This window comes from Oncorhynchus gorbuscha, linkage group LG09 (assembly GCF_021184085.1).
Source record: "Oncorhynchus gorbuscha isolate QuinsamMale2020 ecotype Even-year linkage group LG09, OgorEven_v1.0, whole genome shotgun sequence".
Classification (NCBI taxonomy): domain Eukaryota; kingdom Metazoa; phylum Chordata; class Actinopteri; order Salmoniformes; family Salmonidae; genus Oncorhynchus; species Oncorhynchus gorbuscha.
In genome coordinates this window covers 93,720,398-93,744,608 of record NC_060181.1, presented here as the reverse complement: position 1 = coordinate 93,744,608, position 24,211 = coordinate 93,720,398, and the positions used below count along the sequence as shown (strand labels likewise).

Genomic DNA, 24,211 nt, shown 5'->3' with positions numbered 1-24,211 from the left:
CTATATTATCAACAATACTATAGTATCAACAATATTCAACAATACTATCAACAATACTATAGTATCAACAATACTATAGTATCAACAATACTATTAACAATACTATATTATCAACAATACTATATTATCAACAATACTATATTATCAACAATACTATATTATCAACAATACTATATTATCAACAATACTATCAACAATACTATATTATCAACAATACTATATTATCAACAATATTCAACAATACTATCAACAATACTATAGTAGCGACAATACTATCAACAATACTATATTATCAACAATACTATCAACAATACTATATCATCAACAATACTATAGTATCAACAATATTCAACAATACTATCAACAATACTATATTATCAGCAATACTATCAACAATACTATATTATCAACAATATTCAACAATACTATAGTATCAACAATACTATATTATCAACAATACTATCAACAATACTATATTATCAACAATACTATATTATCAACACCACTATATTATCAACAATACTATATTAGCAACAATACTATATTATCAACAATACCATAGTATCAACAATACTCAACAATAATATAGTATCGACAATACTCAACAATACTATAGTAGCAACAATACTCAACACTATTATAGTATCGACAATACGCAACAATACTATAGTGTCAACAATACTCAACAATACTATAGTATCAACAATATTCACCAATACTATAGTATCAACAATACTCAACAATACTATACTATCAACAATACTATATTATCGCCAATACTATATTATCAACAGTACTATACTATCAACAATACTATACTATCAACAATACTATATTATCAACAATACTATATTATCAACAATACTATATTATCGACACTACTATATTATCGACAATACTATAGTATCAACAATATTCAACAATACTATATTATCAACAATACTATATTATCAACAATACTATATTATCAACAATACTATATTATCGACACTACTATATTATCAACAATACTATCAACAATATTCAACAATACTATATTATCAACAATATTCAACAATACTATATTATCAACAATACTGTATTATCAACAATACTATAGTATCAACAATATTCAACAATACTATATTATCAACAATACTATAGTATCAACAATACTATAGTATCAACAACACTATATTATCAACAATACTATAGTATCAACACTACTATATTATCAACAATACTATATTATCAACAATACTATAGTATCAACAATACTATATTATCAACAATACTATATTATCAACAATACTGCCGCATCAACAACACTATATTATCAATAATACTATAGTATCAACAATACTATATTATCAACAATACTATATTATCAACAATACTATAGTATCAACAATACTGCCGTATCAACAACACTATATTATCAACAACACTATATTATCAAGAATACTATATTATCAACACTGCTATATTATCAACAATGCTATATTATCAACAATACTATATTATCAACACTGCTATATTATCAACAATGCTATATTATCAACAATACTATATTATCAACAATACTATATTAGCAACAATACTGTCGTATCAACACTACTATATTATTAACAATACTATAGTATCAACAATACTATAGTATCAACAATACTGCCGTATCAACAATACCATATCATCAACAATACTATATCATCGACAATATTCAACAATAATGTCAACAATACTACAGTATCAACAATACTACAGTATCAACAATGCTATATTATCAACAATACTGCCGTATCAACACTACTATAGTATCAACAATACTATAGTATCAACAATACTATATTATCAACAATACTATATTATCAACAATACTCTAGTATCAACAATACTCTAGTATCAACAATACTACAGTATCAACAATGCTATAGTATCAACAATGCTATAGTATCAACAATGCTATAGTATCAACAATGCTATATTATCAACAATACTATAGTATCAACAATACTATAGTATCAACAATACTGCCGTATCAACAATACTGCCGTATCAACAATACTGCCGTATCAACAATACCATATCATCAACAATACTATATCATCGACAATATTCAACAATAATGTCAACAATACTACAGTATCAACAATACTACAGTATCAACAATACTACATTATCAACAATACGATAGTATCAACAATACGATAGTATCAACAATACGATAGTATCGACAATACGATAGTATCGACAATACTATATTATCATCAATACTACAGTATCAACAATGCTATATTAGCAACAATACTGCCATATCAACAATACTATATTATCAACAATACTATATTATCAACAATACTATATTATCAACAATACTATATTATCATCAATACTGGGGTGGCAGGGTAGCCTAGTGGTTAGAGTGTAGAGGCGGCAGGGTAGCCTAGTGGTTAGAGTGTAGAGGCGGCAGGGTAGCCTAGTGGTTAGAGTGTAGAGGCGGCAGGGTAGCCTAGTGGTTAGAGTGTAGAGGTGGCAGGGTAGCCTAGTGGTTAGAGTGTAGAGGCGGCAGGGTAGCCTAGTGGTTAGAGTGTAGAGGTGGCAGGGTAGCCTAGTGGTGAGAGTGTAGAGGAGGCAGGGTAGCCTAGTGGTGAGAGTGTAGAGGAGGCAGGGTAGCCTAGTGGTTAGAGTGTAGAGGTGGCAGGGTAGCCTAGTGGTGAGAGTGTAGAGGCGGCAGGGTGCCTAGTGGTTAGGCAGGGTAGCCTAGTGGTTAGAGTGTAGAGGCGGCAGGGTAGCCTAGTGGTTAGAGTGTAGAGGCGGCAGGGTAGCCTAGTGGTTAGAGTGTAGAGGTGGCAGGGTAGCCTAGTGGTGAGAGTGTAGAGGCGGCAGGGTAGCCTAGTGGTTAGAGTGTAGAGGCGGCAGGGTAACCTAGTGGTTAGAGTGTAGAGGTGGCAGGGTAGCCCAGTGGTTAGAGTGTAGAGGCGGCAGGGTAGCCTAGTTGTTAGAGTGTAGAGGTGGCAGGGTAGCCTAGTGGTTAGAGTGTAGAGGCGGCAGGGTAGCCTAGTGGTGAGAGTGTAGAGGTGGCAGGGTAGCCTAGTGGTTAGAGTGTAGAGGTGGCAGGGTAGCCTAGTGGTTAGAGTGTAGAGGTGGCAGGGTAGCCTAGTGGTTAGAGTGTAGAGGTGGCAGGGTAGCCTAGTGGTTAGAGCGTTGGACTAGTAACTGGAAGGTTGCAAGTTCAAACTCCCGAGCTGACAAGGTACAAATCTGTCGTTCTACCCCTGAACAGGCAGTTAACCCACTGTTCCTAGGCCGTCATTGAAAATAAGAATTTGTTCTTAACTGACTTGCCTAGTTAAATAAAGGTAAAAGAAATCAAATAAATAAAATTCAATGATAATATAGTATTGTTGATACTGTAGTATTGTTGATAATATGTTATCGTTGAATATTGTTGATACTATAGTATTGTTGATATGTTATCAACAATATTTAACAATACTATATTATCAACAATACTATAGTATCGACAATACTATATTATCAACAATACTATATTATTGACAATATTCAACGATACTATATTATCAATAATACTATATTATCAACAATACTACCGTATCAACAATACAACAGTATCAACAATACTATATTATCAACAATACTATCAACAATACTATATTATCAACAATACTATATTATCAACACCACTATATTATCAACAATACTATAGTATCAACAATATTCAACGATAATATAGTATTGTTGATAATATGTTATTGTTGAATATTGGCGATACTATAGTATTGTTTATACTGTGTTATTAACAATATTCAACAATACTATATTATCAACAATACTATATTATCAACAATACTATATTACCAACAATATTCAACAATACTATACTATCAACAATACTATATTATCAACAATATCCAACAATACTATATTATCAACACTGCTATATTATCAACAATACTATATTGGCGCCCATATTCAACAATACTACATTATTACACAACAACACTCTGCAGATTACACATCAACACTCGGGCGGCAGGTAGCCTAGTGGTTAGAGCGTTGGACTAGTAACCGAAAGGTCCCCGAGCTGACACGGTACGAAAAATCTGTCGTTCTGCCCCTGAACAGGCCACTAGGCCGTCATTGAAAATAAGAATGTGTTCTTAACTGACTTGCCTAGTTAAATAAAGGTCAAATAAAAAATGATCAATACTACAGTATCATCAATACTACAGTATCAACAATACTATAGTATCACAAATATTCAACAATACTATATTATCAGCAAAACTACATTATCAACAATAACCATATTGTGGCCAATACTCAACAATACTATAGTGTACAATACTCATCAATATTAACACTGCTATATTATCGTCAATACTAGCACTACTATATTATCTACAATACTCTACAATACCAGCACTACAATGTTATCAACAATACTCTACAATGCTAACACAACTGTGATATTAACCATATTAGCAACAATACTCTACAATACTAACACAACTGTGATATCAACAATATTAACAACAATACTCTACAATACTAATATTATCAACCATGCTCCACAATACTAGCACTACTATATTATTGGCAATACTCTGCAATACTAGCACTACTATATTATTGACAATACTCTACGATACTAACACTACTATATTATCAACAATACTCTACAATACTAACACCACTGTGGTATCAACAATCCGAGCACTACTATATTTGTAACACTACTCAACAATGCTAACACTGCTGTGCTATAAAAAATGCTCAACAATACTCGACAATACTATATCAGAAACAATACTCGGCAATGCTAGCACAATATAGTATTGACAATGCACAACAATACTAATCCTACTATATTGTCAACAATACTGCCACTACTATATTATAAACAATGCTCAACAATACTATATCCTTGGCAATACTCAACACTACTACAGTGTCAACGATACTAACATTATCGTCAATACTAACCCTACTATATTACAAACAATACTCAATCATACTAACACTGCTATATTATCATCAATACTGGCGCTACTATATTATAAACAATGCTCAACAATACTATATCATTGGCAATACTCAACACTACTACAGTGTCAACGATACTAACATTATCGTCAATACTAACCCTACTATATTACAAACAATACTCAATCATACTAACACTGCTATATTATCATCATACCAGCACTACTATATTATGAACAATACTCAGCAATACTAACACTGCTATATTATGAAGAATACTCAGCAGTAGTAATGCTGCTATATTATCATCAATACTGGCGCTACTATATTATAAACAATACTCAACAATACTAATGCCGCTATATTTGCTTCAATGCTACCACTACTATATTATCAACAATACTCAAAAATACTAACGCTACTATAGTATCGGCAATACCCTGCAATACTACCACTACTATATTATCATCAATACTAACACTTCTCTAATTCTTATCAAGAACACTGATTCTAATTACATAAGAACTACATTTTTTGCATTTATAAACTAGACTTTTTGTGTGACCAGTTACGCTGCAGATGCTGTACAAGCTGAAGACGTCTAAGGTGTTTGAGAACCCCAATGCGGGTGATGGCCGGACGGTCGAGCAGGTAGAGGAGGACCCTTACGCCATTCAGATGGTCCGCTGGTGCCCGCAGAGCCGCCTCTTCTGTGTGGTGGGCATCTCTGCCCACGTCATCCTCTACCGCTTCAGCAAAAACGACGCCAACGCAGAGATAGTGGTGAGTGGATGAGAGATGTTTCCTAACACGCTTCCCCAGTCAGTACAGCTGATTCAACGACAATACTACAGTATTATCCACACAAAAACTCTGCAGTAAATACTACAGTATTATCCACACAAAAACTCTGTAGTAAATACTACAGTATTATCCACACAAACTCTGCAGTAAATACTACAGTATTATCCACACAAAAACGCTGTAGTAAATACTACAGTATTATCCACACAAAAACTCTGCAGTAAATACTACAGTATTATCCACACAAAAACTCTGTAGTAAATACTACAGTATTATCCACAGTATTATCCACACAAAAACGCTGTAGTAAATGTAGTAAATACTACAGTATTATCCACACAAACTCTGCAGTAAATACTACAGTATTATCCACACAAAAACGCTGTAGTAAATTCTACAGTATTATCCACACAAAAACTCTGCAGTAAATACTACAGTATTATCAACACAAAACTCTGTAGTAAATACTACAGTATTGTCCACACAAAAACTCTGTAGTAAATACTACAGTATTATCCACACAAAAACTCTGTAGTAAATACTACGGTATTATCCACACAAAAACGCTGTAGTAAATACTATGGTATTATCCACACAAACTCTGTAGTAAATACTACGGTATTATCCACACAAAAACTCTGTAGTAAATACTACGGTATTATTCACACAAAAACTCTGTAGTAAATACTACAGGAATATCCACACAAAAACTCTGTAGTAAATACTACAGTATTATCCACACAACAACTCTGTATTAAATACTACAGTATTATCCACACAAAAACTCTGCAGTAAATACTACAGTATTATCCACACAAAAACTCTGTAGTAAATACTACAGTATTATCCACACAACAACTCTGTAGTAAATACTACAGTATTATCCACACAAAAACTCTGTAGTAAATACTACAGAAATTTCTGCAAAAACAGTTCAGTCCGCACACTTGTTTATTTATAGGTAGTACTACAGTAGTACTACAGTAGTACTACAGTATTCTAATTTGCATAAACCCTAGGCCTTCCCCTCCCCAATATCCCAATTTGAGTCACCCGTGAGTGAGAAACCTACGTGACAAGTATAGACCATACATTTTGTTCCTATAGATTAGAGCAGGAGCTCTGAACTCTCTGTTCAGAACCCAGTCCTACCTACCAACAGGTTATGGAAAATGTGCTATTTTAGCGTCTTGTTCAGTAGGTTTTCTCAAGGAGAACCCCCCCCCCCCACTTCAATGTCAAAGATAACAAATGAAAACACTTAAGTAAAAACTACAGTAATGTCCCCAGAAACACTAGAGTAAATACTACAGTATACTGCAGAGTGCATAACACTGCAGTAAATACTACAGTAATATCCATAAAATACTACAGTAAATATTACAGTATACTACAGCCTGCAAAATACTACAGTAAATACTGCAGTATACCATAGTCCACAAAACACTACAGTGTTTTACAGTCTGCAAAATACTACAGTAATTACTATAGTATATTCTACTCTTTTTTTTTTACTACAGTATTTCTGAATTGTATTGTCGTTTTGTCTTTTGAAGCACCACACAACTTTCCCCCTGTGGCAGGATAATACATCTAATATCATCTAATCTAATCCACAGTCTCTGGAAGTGCGTCTGCAGTTTGATCCAGAGGACGTCATCTCCCTGTCAGAGACAGACCCGTGTTTCTCAGACCCCAGTTCCCACTCCCCCCAGATGCCCGGTAGCCCCAGCAACGGCTCACAAGACAGCCTCCACTACCGCAAGTGAGTCACTTCTGTCATACACCTCAACAGGGTCTACCAAGGTGTCCCTGTCAGACACCTCAACAGGGTCTACCAAGGTGTCTCTGTCAGACACCTCAACAGGGTCTACCAAGGTGTCCCTGTCAGACACCTCAACAGGGTCTACCAAGGTGTCCCTGTCAGACACCTCAACAGGGTCTACCAAGGTGTCCCTGTCAGACACCTCAACAGGGTCTACCAAGGTGTCCCTGTCGGACACCTCAACAGGCTCTACCAAGGTGTCCCTGTCAGACACCTCAACAGGGTCTACCAAGGTGTCCCTGTCAGACACCTCAACAGGGTCTACCAAGGTGTCCCTGTCAGACACCTCAACAGGGTCTACCAAGGTGTCGCTGTGATGGTAAAATTGTTTTCGACGAAACTCTCCTTCTACAATAACTTTCAAACTGTGTTTCCCCTCTACCCCCCCACCCCCTCCCTCTCTGTATGTCAGGGTAAAGAGTCGTCCAGTGCGCATGCCCCCGGGGTACCAGGCTGAGTTGGTGATGCAGCTACAGTGGGTGGATAGAGAGCCCCCCCAGCAGATCACCAGCCTGGATATCAACTCTGCCTATGGCCTGTGAGTGACTCTCGGCTCTCTGTGTGTCTCTAAACCCTTTCTACCTCTCACTTCCACACTCACACCATCCATCTCTCCCCTCACACTGTGTTTCCACTCACACACTTTTCTCCTCTCCTCTCCTCTCCTCTCCTCTCCTCTCCTCTCCTCTCCTCTCCTCTCCTCTCCTCTCCTCTCCTCTCCGTCCCTCTCTGCCTCTGTCCCTATCTGCCTCTGTCCCTCTCTGCCTCTGTCCCTATCTGCTCTGTCTCTGTCCCTCTCTGTCTCTGTCCCTCTCTGTCTCTGTCCCTCTCTGTCTCTGTCCCTCTGTCTCTGTCCCTCTGTCCCTATCTGTCTCTGTCCCTATCTGTCTCTGTCCCTATCTGTCTCTGTCCCTATCTGTCTCTGTCCCTCTCTGTCTCTGTCCCTCTCTGTCTCTGTCCCTCTCTGTCTCTGTCCCTTTCTGTCTCTGTCCCTCAGTCCCTCTTTTCCTCTTTATTCATCATCCCAGCAGCTATTTTCTAATGAAATTGAATAAAGCATACGCCTAAATACACTAATACATATTTCATTTCACCCACTCATCTATAATGTAACAGTAGCAGAAGGAAACTATAATCGGTGAAACATGATTCAAAAAACTTTTTTTGTCTGGTTTTCTGGGAAAAAAGGCTGTTTTGACAGAGGAGAGAAACTGTGATGCCTCCTTGGCTGCTTCTCTACAGTTAATCAATAGAAAAGCCTCAAGGCCATTAACAAGCTTCTGTTTTCCAGAGTTTGGTCCAAAAAGTTGATACATTCGCAGCTCTTTAAAAAATCAAGAGTCTACAGTGCTGGAGGCATACACAGACAAGGTCACTAACCGTGCTCCCCTGAAGCTATTCATTCGTTAAAGTGGATTTTAGTTTGTTCTGTATACTGTCTTGGCACTGGTACTGTAGGTTTTCACCCTTACACATACACTGGGGTTATGTCTCTACATCTGCATACCACTTGGTAGGAAAGAAGCAGTACATACACTGGGGTTATGTCTCTACATCTGCATACCACTTGGTAGGAAAGAAGCAGTATATAAACTGGGGTTATGTCTCTACATCTGCATACCACTTGGTAGGAAAGAAGCAGTACATAAACTGGGGTTATGTCTCTACATCTGCATACCACTTGGTAGGAAAGAAGCAGTACATAAACTGGGGTTATGTCTCAGTATATTGAGCTGCAATCTAAAGTGATGTTCTAGAGTTGACATTGGAATCAATATATGTATGTTTCATACAGTGGGGCAAAAAAGTATTTAGTCAGACACCAATTGTGCAAGTTCTCCCACTTAAAAAGATGAGAGAGCCCTGTAATTTTCATCATAGGTACACTTCAACTATGACAGACAAAATGAGGGGAAATAAATCCAGAAAATCACATTGTAGGACTTTTTATGAATTTATTTGCAAATTATGGTGGAAAATAAGTATTTGGTCAATAACAAAAGTTTCTCAATACTTTGTTATATACCCTTTGTTGGCAATGACAGAGGTCAAACGTTTTCTGTAAGTCTTCAAAAGATTTTCACACACTGCTTCTGGTATTTTGGCCCATTCCTCCATGCAGATCTCGTCTAGAGCAGTGATGTTTTGAAGCTGTTGCTGGGCAACACGGACTTTCAACTCCCTCCAAAGATTTTCTATGGGGTTGAGATCTGGAGACTGGCTAGGCCACTCCAGGACCTTGAAATGCTTCTTACGAAGCCACTCCTTCGTTGCCCGGGCGGTGTGTTTGGGATCATTGTCATGCTGAAAGACCCAGCCACGTTTCATCTTCAATGCCCTTGCTGATGGAAGGAGGTTTTCACTCAAAATCTCACAATACATGGCCCCATTCATTCTTTCCTTTGCACGGATCAGTCGTCCTGGTCCCGTTGCAGAAAAACAGCCCCAAAGCATGATGTTTCCACCCCCATGCTTCACAGTAGGTATGGTGTTCTCTGGCTGCAACTCAGCATTCTTTGTCCTCCAAACACGACGAGTTGAGTTTTTACCCAAAAGTTCTATTTTGGTTTCATCTGACCTTCTGACATTCTCCCAATCTTCTTCTTTTGGATCATCCAAATGCTCTCTAGCAAACTTCAGACGGGCCTGGACATGTACTGGCTTAAGCAGGGGGACACGTCTGGCACTGCAGGATTTGAGTCCCTGCCGGCGTAGTGTGTTACTGATGGTAGGCTTTGTTACTTAGGCTTTGGACCTTCACTAGGTCCCCCCGTGTGGTTCTGGGATCTTGCGTGGAGCCCCAGATCGAGGGAGATTATCAGTGGTCTTGTATGTCTTCCATTTCCTAATAATTGCTCCCACAGTTGATTTCTTCAAACCAAGCTGCTTACCTATTGCAGATTCAGTCTTCCCAGCCTGGTGCAGGTCTACAATTTTGTTTCTGGTGTCCTTTGACAGCTCTTTGGTCTTGGCCATAGTGGAGTTTGGAGTGTAACTGTTTGAGGTTGTGGACAGGTGTCTTTTATACTGATGACAAGTTCAAACAGGTGCCATTAATACAGGTAACGAGTGGACGACAGAGGAGCGTCTTAAAGACGTTGTTACAGGTCTGTGAGAGCCAGAAATCTTGCTTGTTCGTAGGTGACCAAATACTTATTTTCCACCATAATTTGTAAATAAATTCATAACAAATCCTACAATGCGATTTTCATTTTGTCTGTCATAGTTGAAGTGTACCTATGATGGAAATTACAGGCCTCTCCCATCTTTTTAAGTGGGAGAACACAATTGGCTGACTGAATAATTTTTTGCCCCACTGTACATATGTTTCTGGGAGTCAAGTGTTGACACGTCTTCCTACAGTAATACAGAAGGAACAAGGTTGTTATTGGCACAATACAGGAAATCATGCAAGGGGATATTTACCAATCAATTTCATTGATTATGTGTTTACCAGTCCATTTAATTGATTATGCTTTTACTAATCAATTTAATTGATTATGCTTTTACCAATCAATTTAATTGATTATGCTTTTACCAATCAATTTAATTGATTATGCTTTTACCAATCAATTTAATTGATTATGCTTTTACCAGTCCATTTCATTGATTATGCTTTTACCAATCAATTTAATTGATTATGCTTTTACCAATCAATTTAATTGATTATGCTTTTACCAATCAATTTAATTGATTATGCTTTACCAGTCCATTTCATTGATTATGCTTTTACCAATCAATTTAATTGATTATGCTTTTACCAATCAATTTAATTGATTATGCTTTACCAGTCCATTTCATTGATTATGCTTTTACCAATCAATTTAATTGATTATGCTTTTACCAATCAATTTAATTGATTATGCTTTTACCAATCAATTTAATTGATTATGCTTTTACCAATCAATTTAAATTTAAATCAATTTAATTGATTATGCTTTACCAATCAATTTAATTGATTATGCTTTACCAATCAATTTAATTGATTATGCTTTTACCAAACAATTTAATTGATTATGCTTTTACCAATCCATTTCATTGATTATGCTTTTACCAATCAATTTAATTGATTATGCTTTACCAATCCATTTCATTGATTATGCTTTACCAATCAATTTAATTGATTTGGGACAGCCAAATGACCTTTTTAGGTGTGTTAGATAGCACCTTAACCCCCCCCCCCTAAGAGTGTACAGTACTATAAATACTAAGATGGCCATTACATTAGATAGGAACTATTCTTCAGGTTATTGGTGCAGAACCTCGTGTTTTTTCAGTTACTCTGTTCCATTTCACACTAACTAGACTCCCTTTTCGACTACCCTCTGTGTGTGTTTCTGTGTGTCAGTCTAGCGTTTGGGAGCTGCAATGGTCTAGTGGTGGTGGACTACATTCAGAAGACCATCCTGATGTGTGTGAGCACGTTGGACCTGTACGGAGCCGCTGACCCCTACCAACGTCTCACACGCTCCCCACGCAAAAACAGACAGTCCACCTCAGGTAGGGGAACACGCCCCGTGTTCCTCGCACATACAACACACAACACAAATACAATGTGTAAATACATAAATGTACAGTAATCACATGTACTGGTATGTTCACACACATAGACATACTGTATCAATAATTTCTCCCTCTCTCTACATCTCTCTGTCTCTCTCTTCTCCCATTTTCTTTTTATCTTTCTGGTATCTGTCATGACCTCACTCTCCATTTCTGTCTTAATCTTATCTCAGTTGTCCTTTCTTTCTCTTTCCTGTCTCTTCTCCTAACCTCTCTGTCTCTTCTACTAACCTCTCTGTCTCTTCTCATAGTGTCTCTGTCTCTTCTCCTAACGTCTCTGTCTCTTCTCCTAACGTCTCTGTCTCTTCTCCTAACGTCTCTGTCTCTTCTCCTAACCTCTGTCTCTTCTCCTAACCTCTCTGTCTCTTCTCCTAAACTCTCTGTCTCTTCTACTAACCTCTCTGTCTCTTCTCCTAACCTCTCTGTCTCTTCTCATAGTGTCTCTGTCTCTTCTCCTAACGTCTCTGTCTCTTCTCCTAACGTCTCTGTCTCTTCTCCTAACCTCTCTGTCTCTTCTCCTAAACTCTCTGTCTCTTCTACTAACCTCTCTGTCTCTTCTCCTAACCTCTCTGTCTCTTCTCCTAACCTCTCTGTCTCTTCTCCTAAACTCTATGTCTCTTCTACTAACCTCTCTGTCTCTTCTCCTAACCTCTCTGTCTCTTCTCATAGTGTCTCTGTCTCTTCTCCTAACGTCTCTGTCTCTTCTCCTAACGTCTCTGTCTCTTCTCCTAACCTCTCTGTCTCTTCTCCTAACCTCTCTGTCTCTTCTCCTAACCTCTGTCTCTTCTCCTAACCTCTCTGTCTCTTCTCTAACCTCTGTCTCTTCTCCTAACCTCTGTCTCTTCTCCTAATGTCTCTGTCTCTTCTCCTAACGTCTCTGTCTCTTCTCCTAACGTCTCTGTCTCTTCTCCTAACGTCTCTGTCTCTTCTCCTAACGTCTCTGTCTCTTCTCCTAACGTCTCTGTCTCTTCTCCTAACCTCTCTGTCTCTTCTCCTAACCTCTCTGTCTCTTCTCCTAACCTCTCTGTCTCTTCTCCTAACCTCTCTGTCTCTTCTCCTAACATCTCTGTCTCTTCTCCTAACCTCTCTGTCTCTTCTCCTAACCTCTCTGTCTCTTCTCCTAACCTCTCTGTCTCTTCTCCTAACGTCTCTGTCTCTTCTCCTAACCTCTCTGTCTCTTCTCCTAACCCTCTGTCTCTTCTCCTAACCTCTCTGTCTCTTCTCCTAACCTCTCTGTCTCTTCTCCTAACGTCTCTGTCTCTTCTCCTAACCTCTGTCTCTTCTCCTAACCTCTGTCTCTTCTCCTAACCTCTCTGTCTCTTCTCCTAACCCCTCTGTCTCTTCTCCTAACGTCTCTGTCTCTTCTCCTAACGTCTCTGTCTCTTCTCCTAACCTCTCTGTCTCTTCTCCTAACCTCTCTGTCTCTTCCCTAACCTCTCTGTCTCTTCTCATAACCCCTCTGTCTCTTCTCCTAACCTCTCTGTCTCTTCTCCTAACCTCTCTGTCTCTTCTCCTAACCTCTCTGTCTCTTCTCCTAACCTCTCTGTCTCTTCCCTAACCTCTCTGTCTCTTCTCATAACCCCTCTGTCTCTTCTCCTAACCTCTCTGTCTCTTCTCCTAACGTCTCTGTCTCTTCTCCTAACCTCTCTGTCTCTTCTCCTAACCTCTCTGTCTCTTCCCTAACCTCTCTGTCTCTTCTCATAGTGTCTCTGTCTCTTCTCCTAACCTCTCTGTCTCTTCTCCTAACCTCTCTGTCTCTTCTCCTAACCTCTCTGCCTCTTCTCCTAACCTCTCTGTCTCTTCTCCTAACCTCTCTGTCTCTTCTCCTAACCTCTCTGTCTCTTCTCCTAACATCTCTGTCTCTTCTCCTAACGTCTCTGTCTCTTCTCCTAACGTCTCGGTCTCTTCTCCTAACCTCTCTGTCTCTTCTCTTAACCTCTCTGTCTCTTCTCCTAACCTCTCTGTCTCTTCTCCTAACCTCTCTGTCTCTTCCCCTAACGTCTCTGTCTCTTTCTCCTAACCTCTCTGTCTCTTCTCCTAACCTCTCTGTCTCTTCTCCTAACCTCTGTCTCTTCTCCTAACCTCTCTGTCTCTTCTCCTAACCCTCTGTCTCTTCTCCTAACCCCTCTGTCTCTTCTCCTAACCCCTCTGTCTCTTCTCCTAACCTCTGTCTCTTCTCCTAACCTCTGTCTCTTCTCCTAACCTCTCTGTCTCTTCTCCCAACCTCTCTGTCTCTTCTCCTAACCTCTCTGTCTCTTGTCCTAGTGTCTCTGTCTCTTCTCCTAACCTCTGTCTCTTCTCCTAACCTCTGTCTCTTCTCCTAACCTCTCTGTCTCTTCTCCTAACCTCTCTGTCTCTTCTCATAACCCCTCTGTCTCTTCTCCTAACCTCTCTGTCTCTTCTCCTAACGTCTCTGTCTCTTCTCCTAACCTCTCTGTCTCTTCTCCTAACCTCTCTGTCTCTTCCCTAACCTCTCTGTCTCTTCTCATAGTGTCTCTGTCTCTTCTCCTAACCTCTCTGTCTCTTCTCCTAACCTCTCTGTCTCTTCCCCTAACCTCTCTGTCTCTTCTCCTAAGTGTCTCTGTCTCTTCTCCTAACCTCTCTGTCTCTTCTCCTAACCTCTCTGTCTCTTCCCTAACCTCTGTCTCTTCTCCTAGTGTCTCTGTCTCTTCTCCTAACCCCTCTGTCTCTTCTCCTAACCTCTCTGTCTCTTCCCTAACCTCTCTGTCTCTTCTCCTAACGTCTCTGTCTCTTCTCCTAACCTCTGTCTCTTCCCTAACCTCTCTGTCTCTTCTCATAGTGTCTCTGTCTCTTCTCCTAACCTCTCTGCCTCTTCTCCTAACCTCTCTCTGTCTCTTCTCCTAACCTCTCTGTCTCTTCTCCTAACCTCTCTGTCTCTTCTCCTAACCTCTCTGTCTCTTCCCTAACCTCTCTGTCTCTTCTCATAACCCCTCTGTCTCTTCTCCTAACCTCTCTGTCTCTTCTCCTAACGTCTCTGTCTCTTCTCCTAACCTCTCTGTCTCTTCTCCTAACCTCTCTGTCTCTTCCCTAACCTCTCTGTCTCTTCTCATAGTGTCTCTGTCTCTTCTCCTAACCTCTCTGTCTCTTCTCCTAACCTCTCTGTCTCTTCTCCTAACCTCTCTGCCTCTTCTCCTAACCTCTCTGTCTCTTCTCCTAACCTCTCTGTCTCTTCTCCTAACCTCTCTGTCTCTTCTCCTAACCTCTCTGTCTCTTCCCTAACCTCTCTGTCTCTTCTCATAGTGTCTCTGTCTCTTCTCCTAACCTCTCTGTCTCTTCTCCTAACCTCTCTGTCTCTTCTCCTAACCTCTCTGTCTCTTCTCCTAGTGTCTCTGTCTCTTCTCCTAACCTCTCTGTCTCTTCTCCTAACCTCTCTGTCTCTTCTCCTAACGTCTCTGTCTCTTCTCCTAACCTCTCTGTCTCTTCTCCTAACCTCTCTGTCTCTTCTCCTAGTGTCTCTGTCTCTTCTCCTAACCTCTGTCTCTTCTCCTAACCTCTCTGTCTCTTCTCCTAACCTCTCTGTCTCTTCTCCTAACCTCTCTGTCTCTTCTCCTAACCTCTCTGTCTCTTCTCCTAACCTCTCTGTCTCTTCTCCTAACGTCTCTGTCTCTTCTCCTAACCTCTCTGTCTCTTCCCTAACCTCTCTGTCTCTTCTCATAGTGTCTCTGTCTCTTCTCCTAACCTCTCTGTCTCTTCTCCTAACCTCTCTGTCTCTTCTCCTAACCTCTCTGCCTCTTCTCCTAACCTCTCTGTCTCTTCTCCTAACCTCTCTGTCTCTTCTCCTAACCTCTCTGTCTCTTCTCCTAACCTCTCTGTCTCTTCCCTAACCTCTCTGTCTCTTCTCATAGTGTCTCTGTCTCTTCTCCTAACCTCTCTGTCTCTTCTCCTAACCTCTCTGTCTCTTCTCCTAACCTCTCTGCCTCTTCTCCTAACCTCTCTGTCTCTTCTCCTAACCTCTCTGTCTCCTAACCTCTCTGTCTCTTCTCCTAACCTCTCTGTCTCTTCTCCTAACCTCTCTGTCTCTTCCCTAACATCTCTGTCTCTTCTCATAGTGTCTCTGTCTCTTCTCCTAACCTCTCTGTCTCTTCTCCTAACCTCTCTGTCTCTTCTCCTAACCTCTCTGTCTCTTCTCCTAACCTCTCTGTCTCTTCTCCTAACGTCTCTGTCTCTTCTCCTAACCTCTCTGTCTCTTCTCCTAACCTCTCTGTCTCTTCTCCTAACCTCTCTGTCTCTTCTCCTAACCTCTCTGTCTCTTCTCCTAACCTCTCTGTCTCTTCTCCTAACCTCTGTCTCTTCTCCTAACCTCTGTCTCTTCTCCTAATGTCTCTGTCTCTTCTCCTAACGTCTCTGTCTCTTCTCCTAACGTCTCTGTCTCTTCTCCTAACCTCTCTGTCTCTTCTCCTAGTGTCTCTGTCTCTTCTCCTAACCTCTCTGTCTCTTCTCCTAACGTCTCTGTCTCTTCTCCTAACCTCTCTGTCTCTTCTCCTAACCTCTCTGTCTCTTCTCCTAACATCTCTGTCTCTTCTCCTAACCTCTCTGTCTCTTCTCCTAACCTCTCTGTCTCTTCTCCTAACCTCTCTGTCTCTTCTCCTAACCTCTCTGTCTCTTCTCCTAACCCCTCTGTCTCTTCTCCTAACCCCTCTGTCTCTTCTCCTAACCTCTCTGTCTCTTCTCCTAGTGTCTCTGTCTCTTCTCCTAACCTCTGTCTCTTCTCCTAACCTCTGTCTCTTCTCCTAACCTCTCTGTCTCTTCTCATAACCCCTCTGTCTCTTCTCCTAACCTCTCTGTCTCTTCTCCTAACGTCTCTGTCTCTTCTCCTAACCTCTCTGTCTCTTCTCCTAACCTCTCTGTCTCTTCCCTAACCTCTCTGTCTCTTCTCCTAGTGTCTCTGTCTCTTCTCCTAACCTCTCTGTCTCTTCTCCTAACCTCTCTGTCTCTTCTCCTAACCTCTCTGTCTCTTCTCCTAACCTCTCTGTCTCTTCTCCTAACGTCTCTGTCTCTTCTCCTAACCTCTCTGTCTCTTCTCCTAACCTCTCTGTCTCTTCCCTAACCTCTCTGTCTCTTCTCATAGTGTCTCTGTCTCTTCTCCTAACCTCTCTGTCTCTTCTCCTAACCTCTCTGTCTCTTCTCCTAACCTCTCTGCCTCTTCTCCTAACCTCTCTGTCTCTTCTCCTAACCTCTCTGTCTCTTCTCCTAACCTCTCTGTCTCTTCTCCTAACGTCTCTGTCTCTTCTCCTAACGTCTCTGTCTCTTCTCCTAACGTCTCGGTCTCTTCTCCTAACCTCTCTGTCTCTTCTCTTAACCTCTCTGTCTCTTCTCCTAACCTCTCTGTCTCTTCTCCTAACCTCTCTGTCTCTTCTCCTAACGTCTCTGTCTCTTCTCCTAACGTCTCTGTCTCTTCTCCTAACGTCTCTGTCTCTTCTCCTAACCTCTGTCTCTTCTCCTAACCTCTCTGTCTCTTCTCCTAACCCCTCTGTCTCTTCTCCTAACCCCTCTGTCTCTTCTCCTAACCTCTCTGTCTCTTCTCCTAACGTCTCTGTCTCTTCTCCTAACCTCTGTCTCTTCTCCTAACCTCTCTGTCTCTTCTCCCAACCTCTCTGTCTCTTCTCCTAACCTCTCTGTCTCTTGTCCTAGTGTCTCTGTCTCTTCTCCTAACCTCTGTCTCTTCTCCTAACCTCTGTCTCTTCTCCTAACCTCTCTGTCTCTTCTCCTAACCTCTCTGTCTCTTCTCATAACCCCTCTGTCTCTTCTCCTAGCCTCTCTGTCTCTTCTCCTAACGTCTCTGTCTCTTCTCCTAACCTCTCTGTCTCTTCTCCTAACCTCTCTGTCTCTTCCCTAACCTCTCTGTCTCTTCTCATAGTGTCTCTGTCTCTTCTCCTAACCTCTCTGTCTCTTCTCCTAACCTCTCTGTCTCTTCCCTAACCTCTCTGTCTCTTCTCATAGTGTCTCTGTCTCTTCTCCTAACCTCTCTGTCTCTTCTCCTAACCTCTCTGTCTCTTCCCTAACCTCTCTGTCTCTTCTCATAGTGTCTCTGTCTCTTCTCCTAACCTCTCTGTCTCTTCTCCTAACCTCTCTGTCTCTTCCCTAACCTCTCTGTCTCTTCTCATAGTGTCTCTGTCTCTTCTCCTAACCTCTCTGTCTCTTCCCTAACCTCTCTGTCTCTTCTCATAGTGTCTCTGTCTCTTCTCCTAACCTCTCTGCCTCTTCTCCTAACCTCTCTGTCTCTTCTCCTAACCTCTCTGTCTCTTCTCCTAACCTCTCTGTCTCTTCTCCTAACCTCTCTGTCTCTTCCCTAACCTCTCTGTCTCTTCTCATAACCCCTCTGTCTCTTCTCCTAACCTCTCTGTCTCTTCTCCTAACGTCTCTGTCTCTTCTCCTAACCTCTCTGTCTCTTCTCCTAACCTCTCTGTCTCTTCCCTAACCTCTCTGTCTCTTCTCATAGTGTCTCTGTCTCTTCTCCTAACCTCTCTGTCTCTTCTCCTAACCTCTCTGTCTCTTCTCCTAACCTCTCTGTCTCTTCTCCTAACCTCTCTGTCTCTTCTCCTAACCTCTCTGTCTCTTCTCCTAACCTCTCTGTCTCTTCTCCTAACCTCTCTGTCTCTTCCCTAACCTCTCTGTCTCTTCTCATAGTGTCTCTGTCTCTTCTCCTAACCTCTCTGTCTCTTCTCCTAACCTCTCTGTCTCTTCTCCTAACCTCTCTGTCTCTTCTCCTAACCTCTCTGTCTCTTCTCCTAGTGTCTCTGTCTCTTCTCCTAGTGTCTCTGTCTCTTCTCCTAACGTCTCTGTCTCTTCTCCTAACGTCTCTGTCTCTTCTCCTAACGTCTCTGTCTCTTCTCCTAACCTCTCTGTCTCTTCTCCTAGTGTCTCTGTCTCTTCTCCTAACCTCTGTCTCTTCTCCTAACCTCTCTGTCTCTTCTCCTAACCTCTCTGTCTCTTCTCCTAACCTCTCTGTCTCTTCTCCTAACCTCTCTGTCTCTTCTCCTAACCTCTCTGTCTCTTCTCCTAACGTCTCTGTCTCTTCTCCTAACCTCTCTGTCTCTTCCCTAACCTCTCTGTCTCTTCTCATAGTGTCTCTGTCTCTTCTCCTAACCTCTCTGTCTCTTCTCCTAACCTCTCTGTCTCTTCTCCTAACCTCTCTGCCTCTTCTCCTAACCTCTCTGCCTCTTCTCCTAACCTCTCTGTCTCTTCTCCTAACCTCTCTGTCTCTTCTCCTAACCTCTCTGTCTCTTCCCTAACCTCTCTGTCTCTTCTCATAGTGTCTCTGTCTCTTCTCCTAACCTCTCTGTCTCTTCTCCTAACCTCTGTCTCTTCTCCTAACCTCTCTGCCTCTTCTCCTAACCTCTCTGTCTCTTCTCCTAACCTCTCTGTCTCTTCTCCTAACCTCTCTGTCTCTTCTCCTAACCTCTCTGTCTCTTCCCTAACATCTCTGTCTCTTCTCATAGTGTCTCTGTCTCTTCTCCTAACCTCTCTGTCTCTTCTCCTAACCTCTCTGTCTCTTCTCCTAACCTCTCTGTCTCTTCTCCTAACCTCTCTGTCTCTTCTCCTAACGTCTCTGTCTCTTCTCCTAACCTCTCTGTCTCTTCTCCTAACCTCTCTGTCTCTTCTCCTAACCCCTCTGTCTCTTCTCCTAACCTCTCTGTCTCTTCTCCTAACCTCTCTGTCTCTTCTCCTAACCTCTCTGTCTCTTTTCCTAACCTCTCTGCCTCACTACAATACTTTAACAAAACAAAACACAACACCATTCACAAACAACCACGTGAGGTGCATGTGACCGGCTGCATTCCACGGTGGTGTCATGTGCGTGTTGTGGTTCTTTCAGTCACTTTTGCTTGAGCACTACTCTTAGATAAGACCTACCGAAGCATCTCTTAGCGTATCTTAGACCAGGGTTCCCCAAACTGTTGGCCGCGGGCCCAATTTGGCCTGCGGGTGATTTTATTTGCCTCCCCCCCCAAAAATTACATTTTTCGGGTGGAAGTAAGACTGTAAAAACAACAGCAAATCAGGTCCAAATGTTTTTTTATTTGGAAAATGTTTCCAAAGTATTCCCGCGCATTATGGAGAGGTATACAGTATCAGTCAAATCATCAGGGGTTTTCTTTATTTTTACTATTTTCTACATTGTAGAATAATAGTGAAGACATCAACACTTTGAAATAACACATATGGAATCATGTAGTAACCAAAAAAGTCTGACACAAATCAAAATATATTCTCTATTTGAGATGTTTCAAAGTAGCCAATTTGCAAATCTCCCCCCGAGGTTGAATCTATACTGAAGAAGAATGTAAAAGCAATATGCAACAATTTCAACTACTGACTTACAATTCATGTGAGGAAATCAGTCAATAGTGATACATTCATTAGGCCCTAATCTATGGGTTGTCCTGGGAGGGCATAGACCCACCCACTTGGGAGCCAATCAGCTCCAGCCAATCAGCTCCAGCCAATCAGAGTTTTTCCTCCCTCCCCCTCAATTTATTTACTGTTCTAAGTTGATCTTTTGGGTTTAGAGCCTGGGTCTCTCCACTATACACTAGCTGGGTCTCTCCACTATACACTAGCTGGGTCTCTCCACTATACACTAGCTGGGTTTCTCCACTATACACTAGCTGGGTTTCTCCACTATACACTAACTGGGTTTCTCCACTATACACTAGCTGGGTTTCTCCACTATACACTAACTGGGTTTCTCCACTATACACTAACTGGGTTTCTCCACTATACACTAACTGGGTTTCTCCACTATACACTAGCTGGGTTTCTGCTTGCCTTCACTTTCCTTTTAACTGGGCCTTGTGTTCTTCTCTCTCTCTCCCTCCTCCTCTTCCTCCTCTTCCTCCTTCCTCCCTCTTGGTGTCTATGGCTGCTGGTATGGGCATGTGTTCTCTCTCTCTCTCCCTCCTCCTCTTCCTCCTCTTCCTCCTTCCTCCCTCTTGGTGTCTATGGCTGCTGGTATGGGCATGTGTTCTTCTCTCTCTCTCTCCCTCCTCCTCTTCCTCCTCTTCCTCCCTCTTGGTGTCTATGGCTGCTGGTATGGGCATGTGTTCTCTCTCTCTCTCCCTCCTCCTTCCTCCCTCCCTCTTGGTGTCTATGGCTGCTGGTATGGGCATGTGTTCTTCTCTCTCTCTCCCTCCTCCTCTTCCTCCTCTTCCTCCCTCCTCCCTCCCTCTTGGTGTCTATGGCTGCTGGTATGGGCATGTGTTCTTCTCTCCCTCCTCCTCTTCCTCCTCTTCCTCCCTCCTCCCTCTTGGTGTCTATGGCTGCTGGGATGGGCATGTGTTCTTCTCTCTCTCTCTCTCCCTCCTCCTCTTCCTCCTCTTCCTCCTCCCTCCCTCTTGGTGTCTATGGCTGCTGGTTTGGGCATGTGTTCTTCTCTCTCTCTCTCTCCCTCCTCCTCTTCCTCCTCTTGCTCCTTCCTCCCTCTTGGTGTCTATGGCTGCTGGTATGGGCATGTGTTCTTCTCTCTCTCTCTCTCTCTCCCTCCTCCTCTTCCTCCTCTTCCTCCTCCCTCCCTCTTGGTGTCTATGGCTGCTGGTTTGGGCATGTGTTCTTCTCTCTCTCTCCCTCCTCCTCTTCCTCCTCCTCTTCCTCCTCCTCCCTCCCTCTTGGTGTCTATGGCTGCTGGTTTGGGCATGTGTTCTTCTCTCTCTCTCTCTTCCTCTCCTCCTCTTCCTCCTCTTCCTCCTCCCTCCCTCTTGGTGTCTATGGCTGCTGGTATGGGCATGTGTTCTTCTCCCTCCTCCTCTTCCTCCTTCCTCCCTCCCTCTTGGTGTCTATGGCTGCTGGTTTGGGCATGTGTTCTTCTCTCTCTCTCTCTCTCTCTCTCTCTCTCTCTCTCTCTCTCTCTCTCTCTCTCTCTCTCTCTCTCTCTCTCTCTCTCTCTCTCTCTCTCTCTCTCTCTCTCTCTCTCTCTCCTCTCTCTCTCCCTCCTCTCCTCTGCTCCCTCTTCCTCCCTCCCTCTTGGTGTCTCTGGTATGGGCATGTCTCTCTCTCCCTCCTCCTCTTCCTCCTCTTCCTCCCTCCTCCCTCCCTCTTGGTGTCTATGGCTGCTGGTTTGGGCATGTGAACCTACCTAAAGACTTTTGCATGCGCAGCCTGTCTCACTTTTATTCAGATTCCAAGAAAAGGATCCGTAAGTCCTATCAGAGTAAGTCAGGTGATCCTCTAGGCAAAGAGACAAGGAGACAAGGGGACAAGGGGAGAAGTGGGACAATGAATTAAGGGGACAAGAGGATAGTGGCAAGGGGGCGTACTAGAGAGATGATTGGAATTAAATTTTTACTGAAACAGCTCTGAATCAACTCCCCAAGAGTTAAAGACAAATCCCGGTGTCAGCGCAACCGTTATCAAATTAAATGCCAAAAGCTTTATCAGAACCTGTGTCATGTTAAATCCCAATACTCCAGTTATCTCAATATAGTAGGTCCTTTTGCCAAGGTCCCGTTAGAAACTTGTATCTCGTTTATGAAATGACTAAATGCCAAATAGCCAAGCCACAGTATGTACATTGCAAAAGGAAGCTCAGAAGATATGAGTGATTTGAAATTACAATCATAACAGAGACATTCAAACATTGTGACTAAATGCCAAATAGCCAAGCCACAGTATGTACATTGCAAAAGGAAGCTCAGAAGATATGAGTGATTTGAAATTACAATCATAACAGAGACATTCAAACATTGTATTATAAATATTATGTGCACCTTTTATAGCTCAGTCAATATTTTGATCATTATCGACTTCTTTGTGAGATAATTTAATATGATTTATTTTTAAATTACCATTCATTTGATTAATTACGTCTGGTTTTCCCACTGCAGTTGATCAAAGTAATGGATTTAATTAAAACTTCTCAGCTGAGTTTTGTCCCAGCAAAGTTACTCAGTTATAACAATGTACTTTTGAAATATGAAATACAACACACTAGGGAAATTATGGTGATTTATTTATGAAACGCAACATTGCCCATCATTCGAGGACGCTGGTCAAATGCTACCGGTAGACTGTGAAGATTTAAGTTAATTAACTAAAATACTCAAGTTTTGATTTCACATGAGTTTTCAGATTTTACTACATGACTAAATTTAAGACAGTCTTCATCACTCTGATATTACTACATGACTAGATTTAAGACAATCTTCATCACTCTGATTTTACTACATGACTAGATTTAGGACAATCTTCATCACTCTGATATTACTACATGACTAGATTTAAGACAATCTTCATCACTTTGATTTTACTACATGACTAGATTTAAGACAATCTTCATCACTCTGATATTACTACATGACTAGATTTAAGACGATCTTCATCACTCTGATTTTACTACATGACTAGATTTAAGACAATCTTCATCACTCTGCGAACGAGGTCTTTGTCCCGTCTTTATCATTTGTGTTTGTCTATTTGAATGAGGCTTGCACTGCACTGCATATATTTTAACCATCTGAATTGGCATTGCACTGCATATATTTTAACCATCTGAATTGGCACTGCACTGCATATATTTTAACCATCTGAATTGGCACTGCACTGCATATATTTTAACCATCTGAATTGGCATTGCACTGCATATATTTTAACCATCTGAATTGGCACTGCACTGCATATATTTTAACCATCTGAATTGGCACTGCACTGCATATATTTTAACCATCTGAATTGGCACTGCACTGCATATATTTTAACCATCTGAATTGGCACTGCACTGCATATATTTTAACCATCTGAATTGGCATTGCACTGCATATATTTTAACCATCTGAATTGGCACTGCACTGCATATATTTTAACCATCTGAATTGGCACTGCACTGCATATATTTTAACCATCTGAATTGACATTGCACTGCATATATTTTAACCATCTGAATTGGCACTGCACTGCATATATTTTAACCATCTGAATTGGCACTGCACTGCATATATTTTAACCATCTGAATTGGCACTGCACTGCATATATTTTAACCATCTGAATTGGCACTGCACTGCATATATTTTAACCATCTG

At 41.4% G+C, this 24,211-nt stretch overlaps 1 protein-coding gene across 2 annotated transcripts in view; it reads left to right on the top strand.

The window, feature by feature from the left end:
* LOC124044278 (syntaxin-binding protein 5-like) overlaps positions 1-24,211 on the top strand; it is a 233,068-nt gene that overhangs the window by 144,928 nt on the left and 63,929 nt on the right. Inside the window, exons 15-19 of one of the 2 annotated variants that reach the window (XM_046363920.1) lie at positions 5,555-5,769; positions 7,410-7,555; positions 8,028-8,153; positions 11,964-12,115; positions 22,278-22,346. In XM_046363920.1, the coding sequence (XP_046219876.1) occupies positions 5,555-5,769; positions 7,410-7,555; positions 8,028-8,153; positions 11,964-12,115; positions 22,278-22,346 (708 nt within the window). The remainder of the gene's footprint in view (positions 1-5,554; positions 5,770-7,409; positions 7,556-8,027; positions 8,154-11,963; positions 12,116-22,277; positions 22,347-24,211) is intronic. The other variant, XM_046363921.1, reaches the window with a different exon arrangement.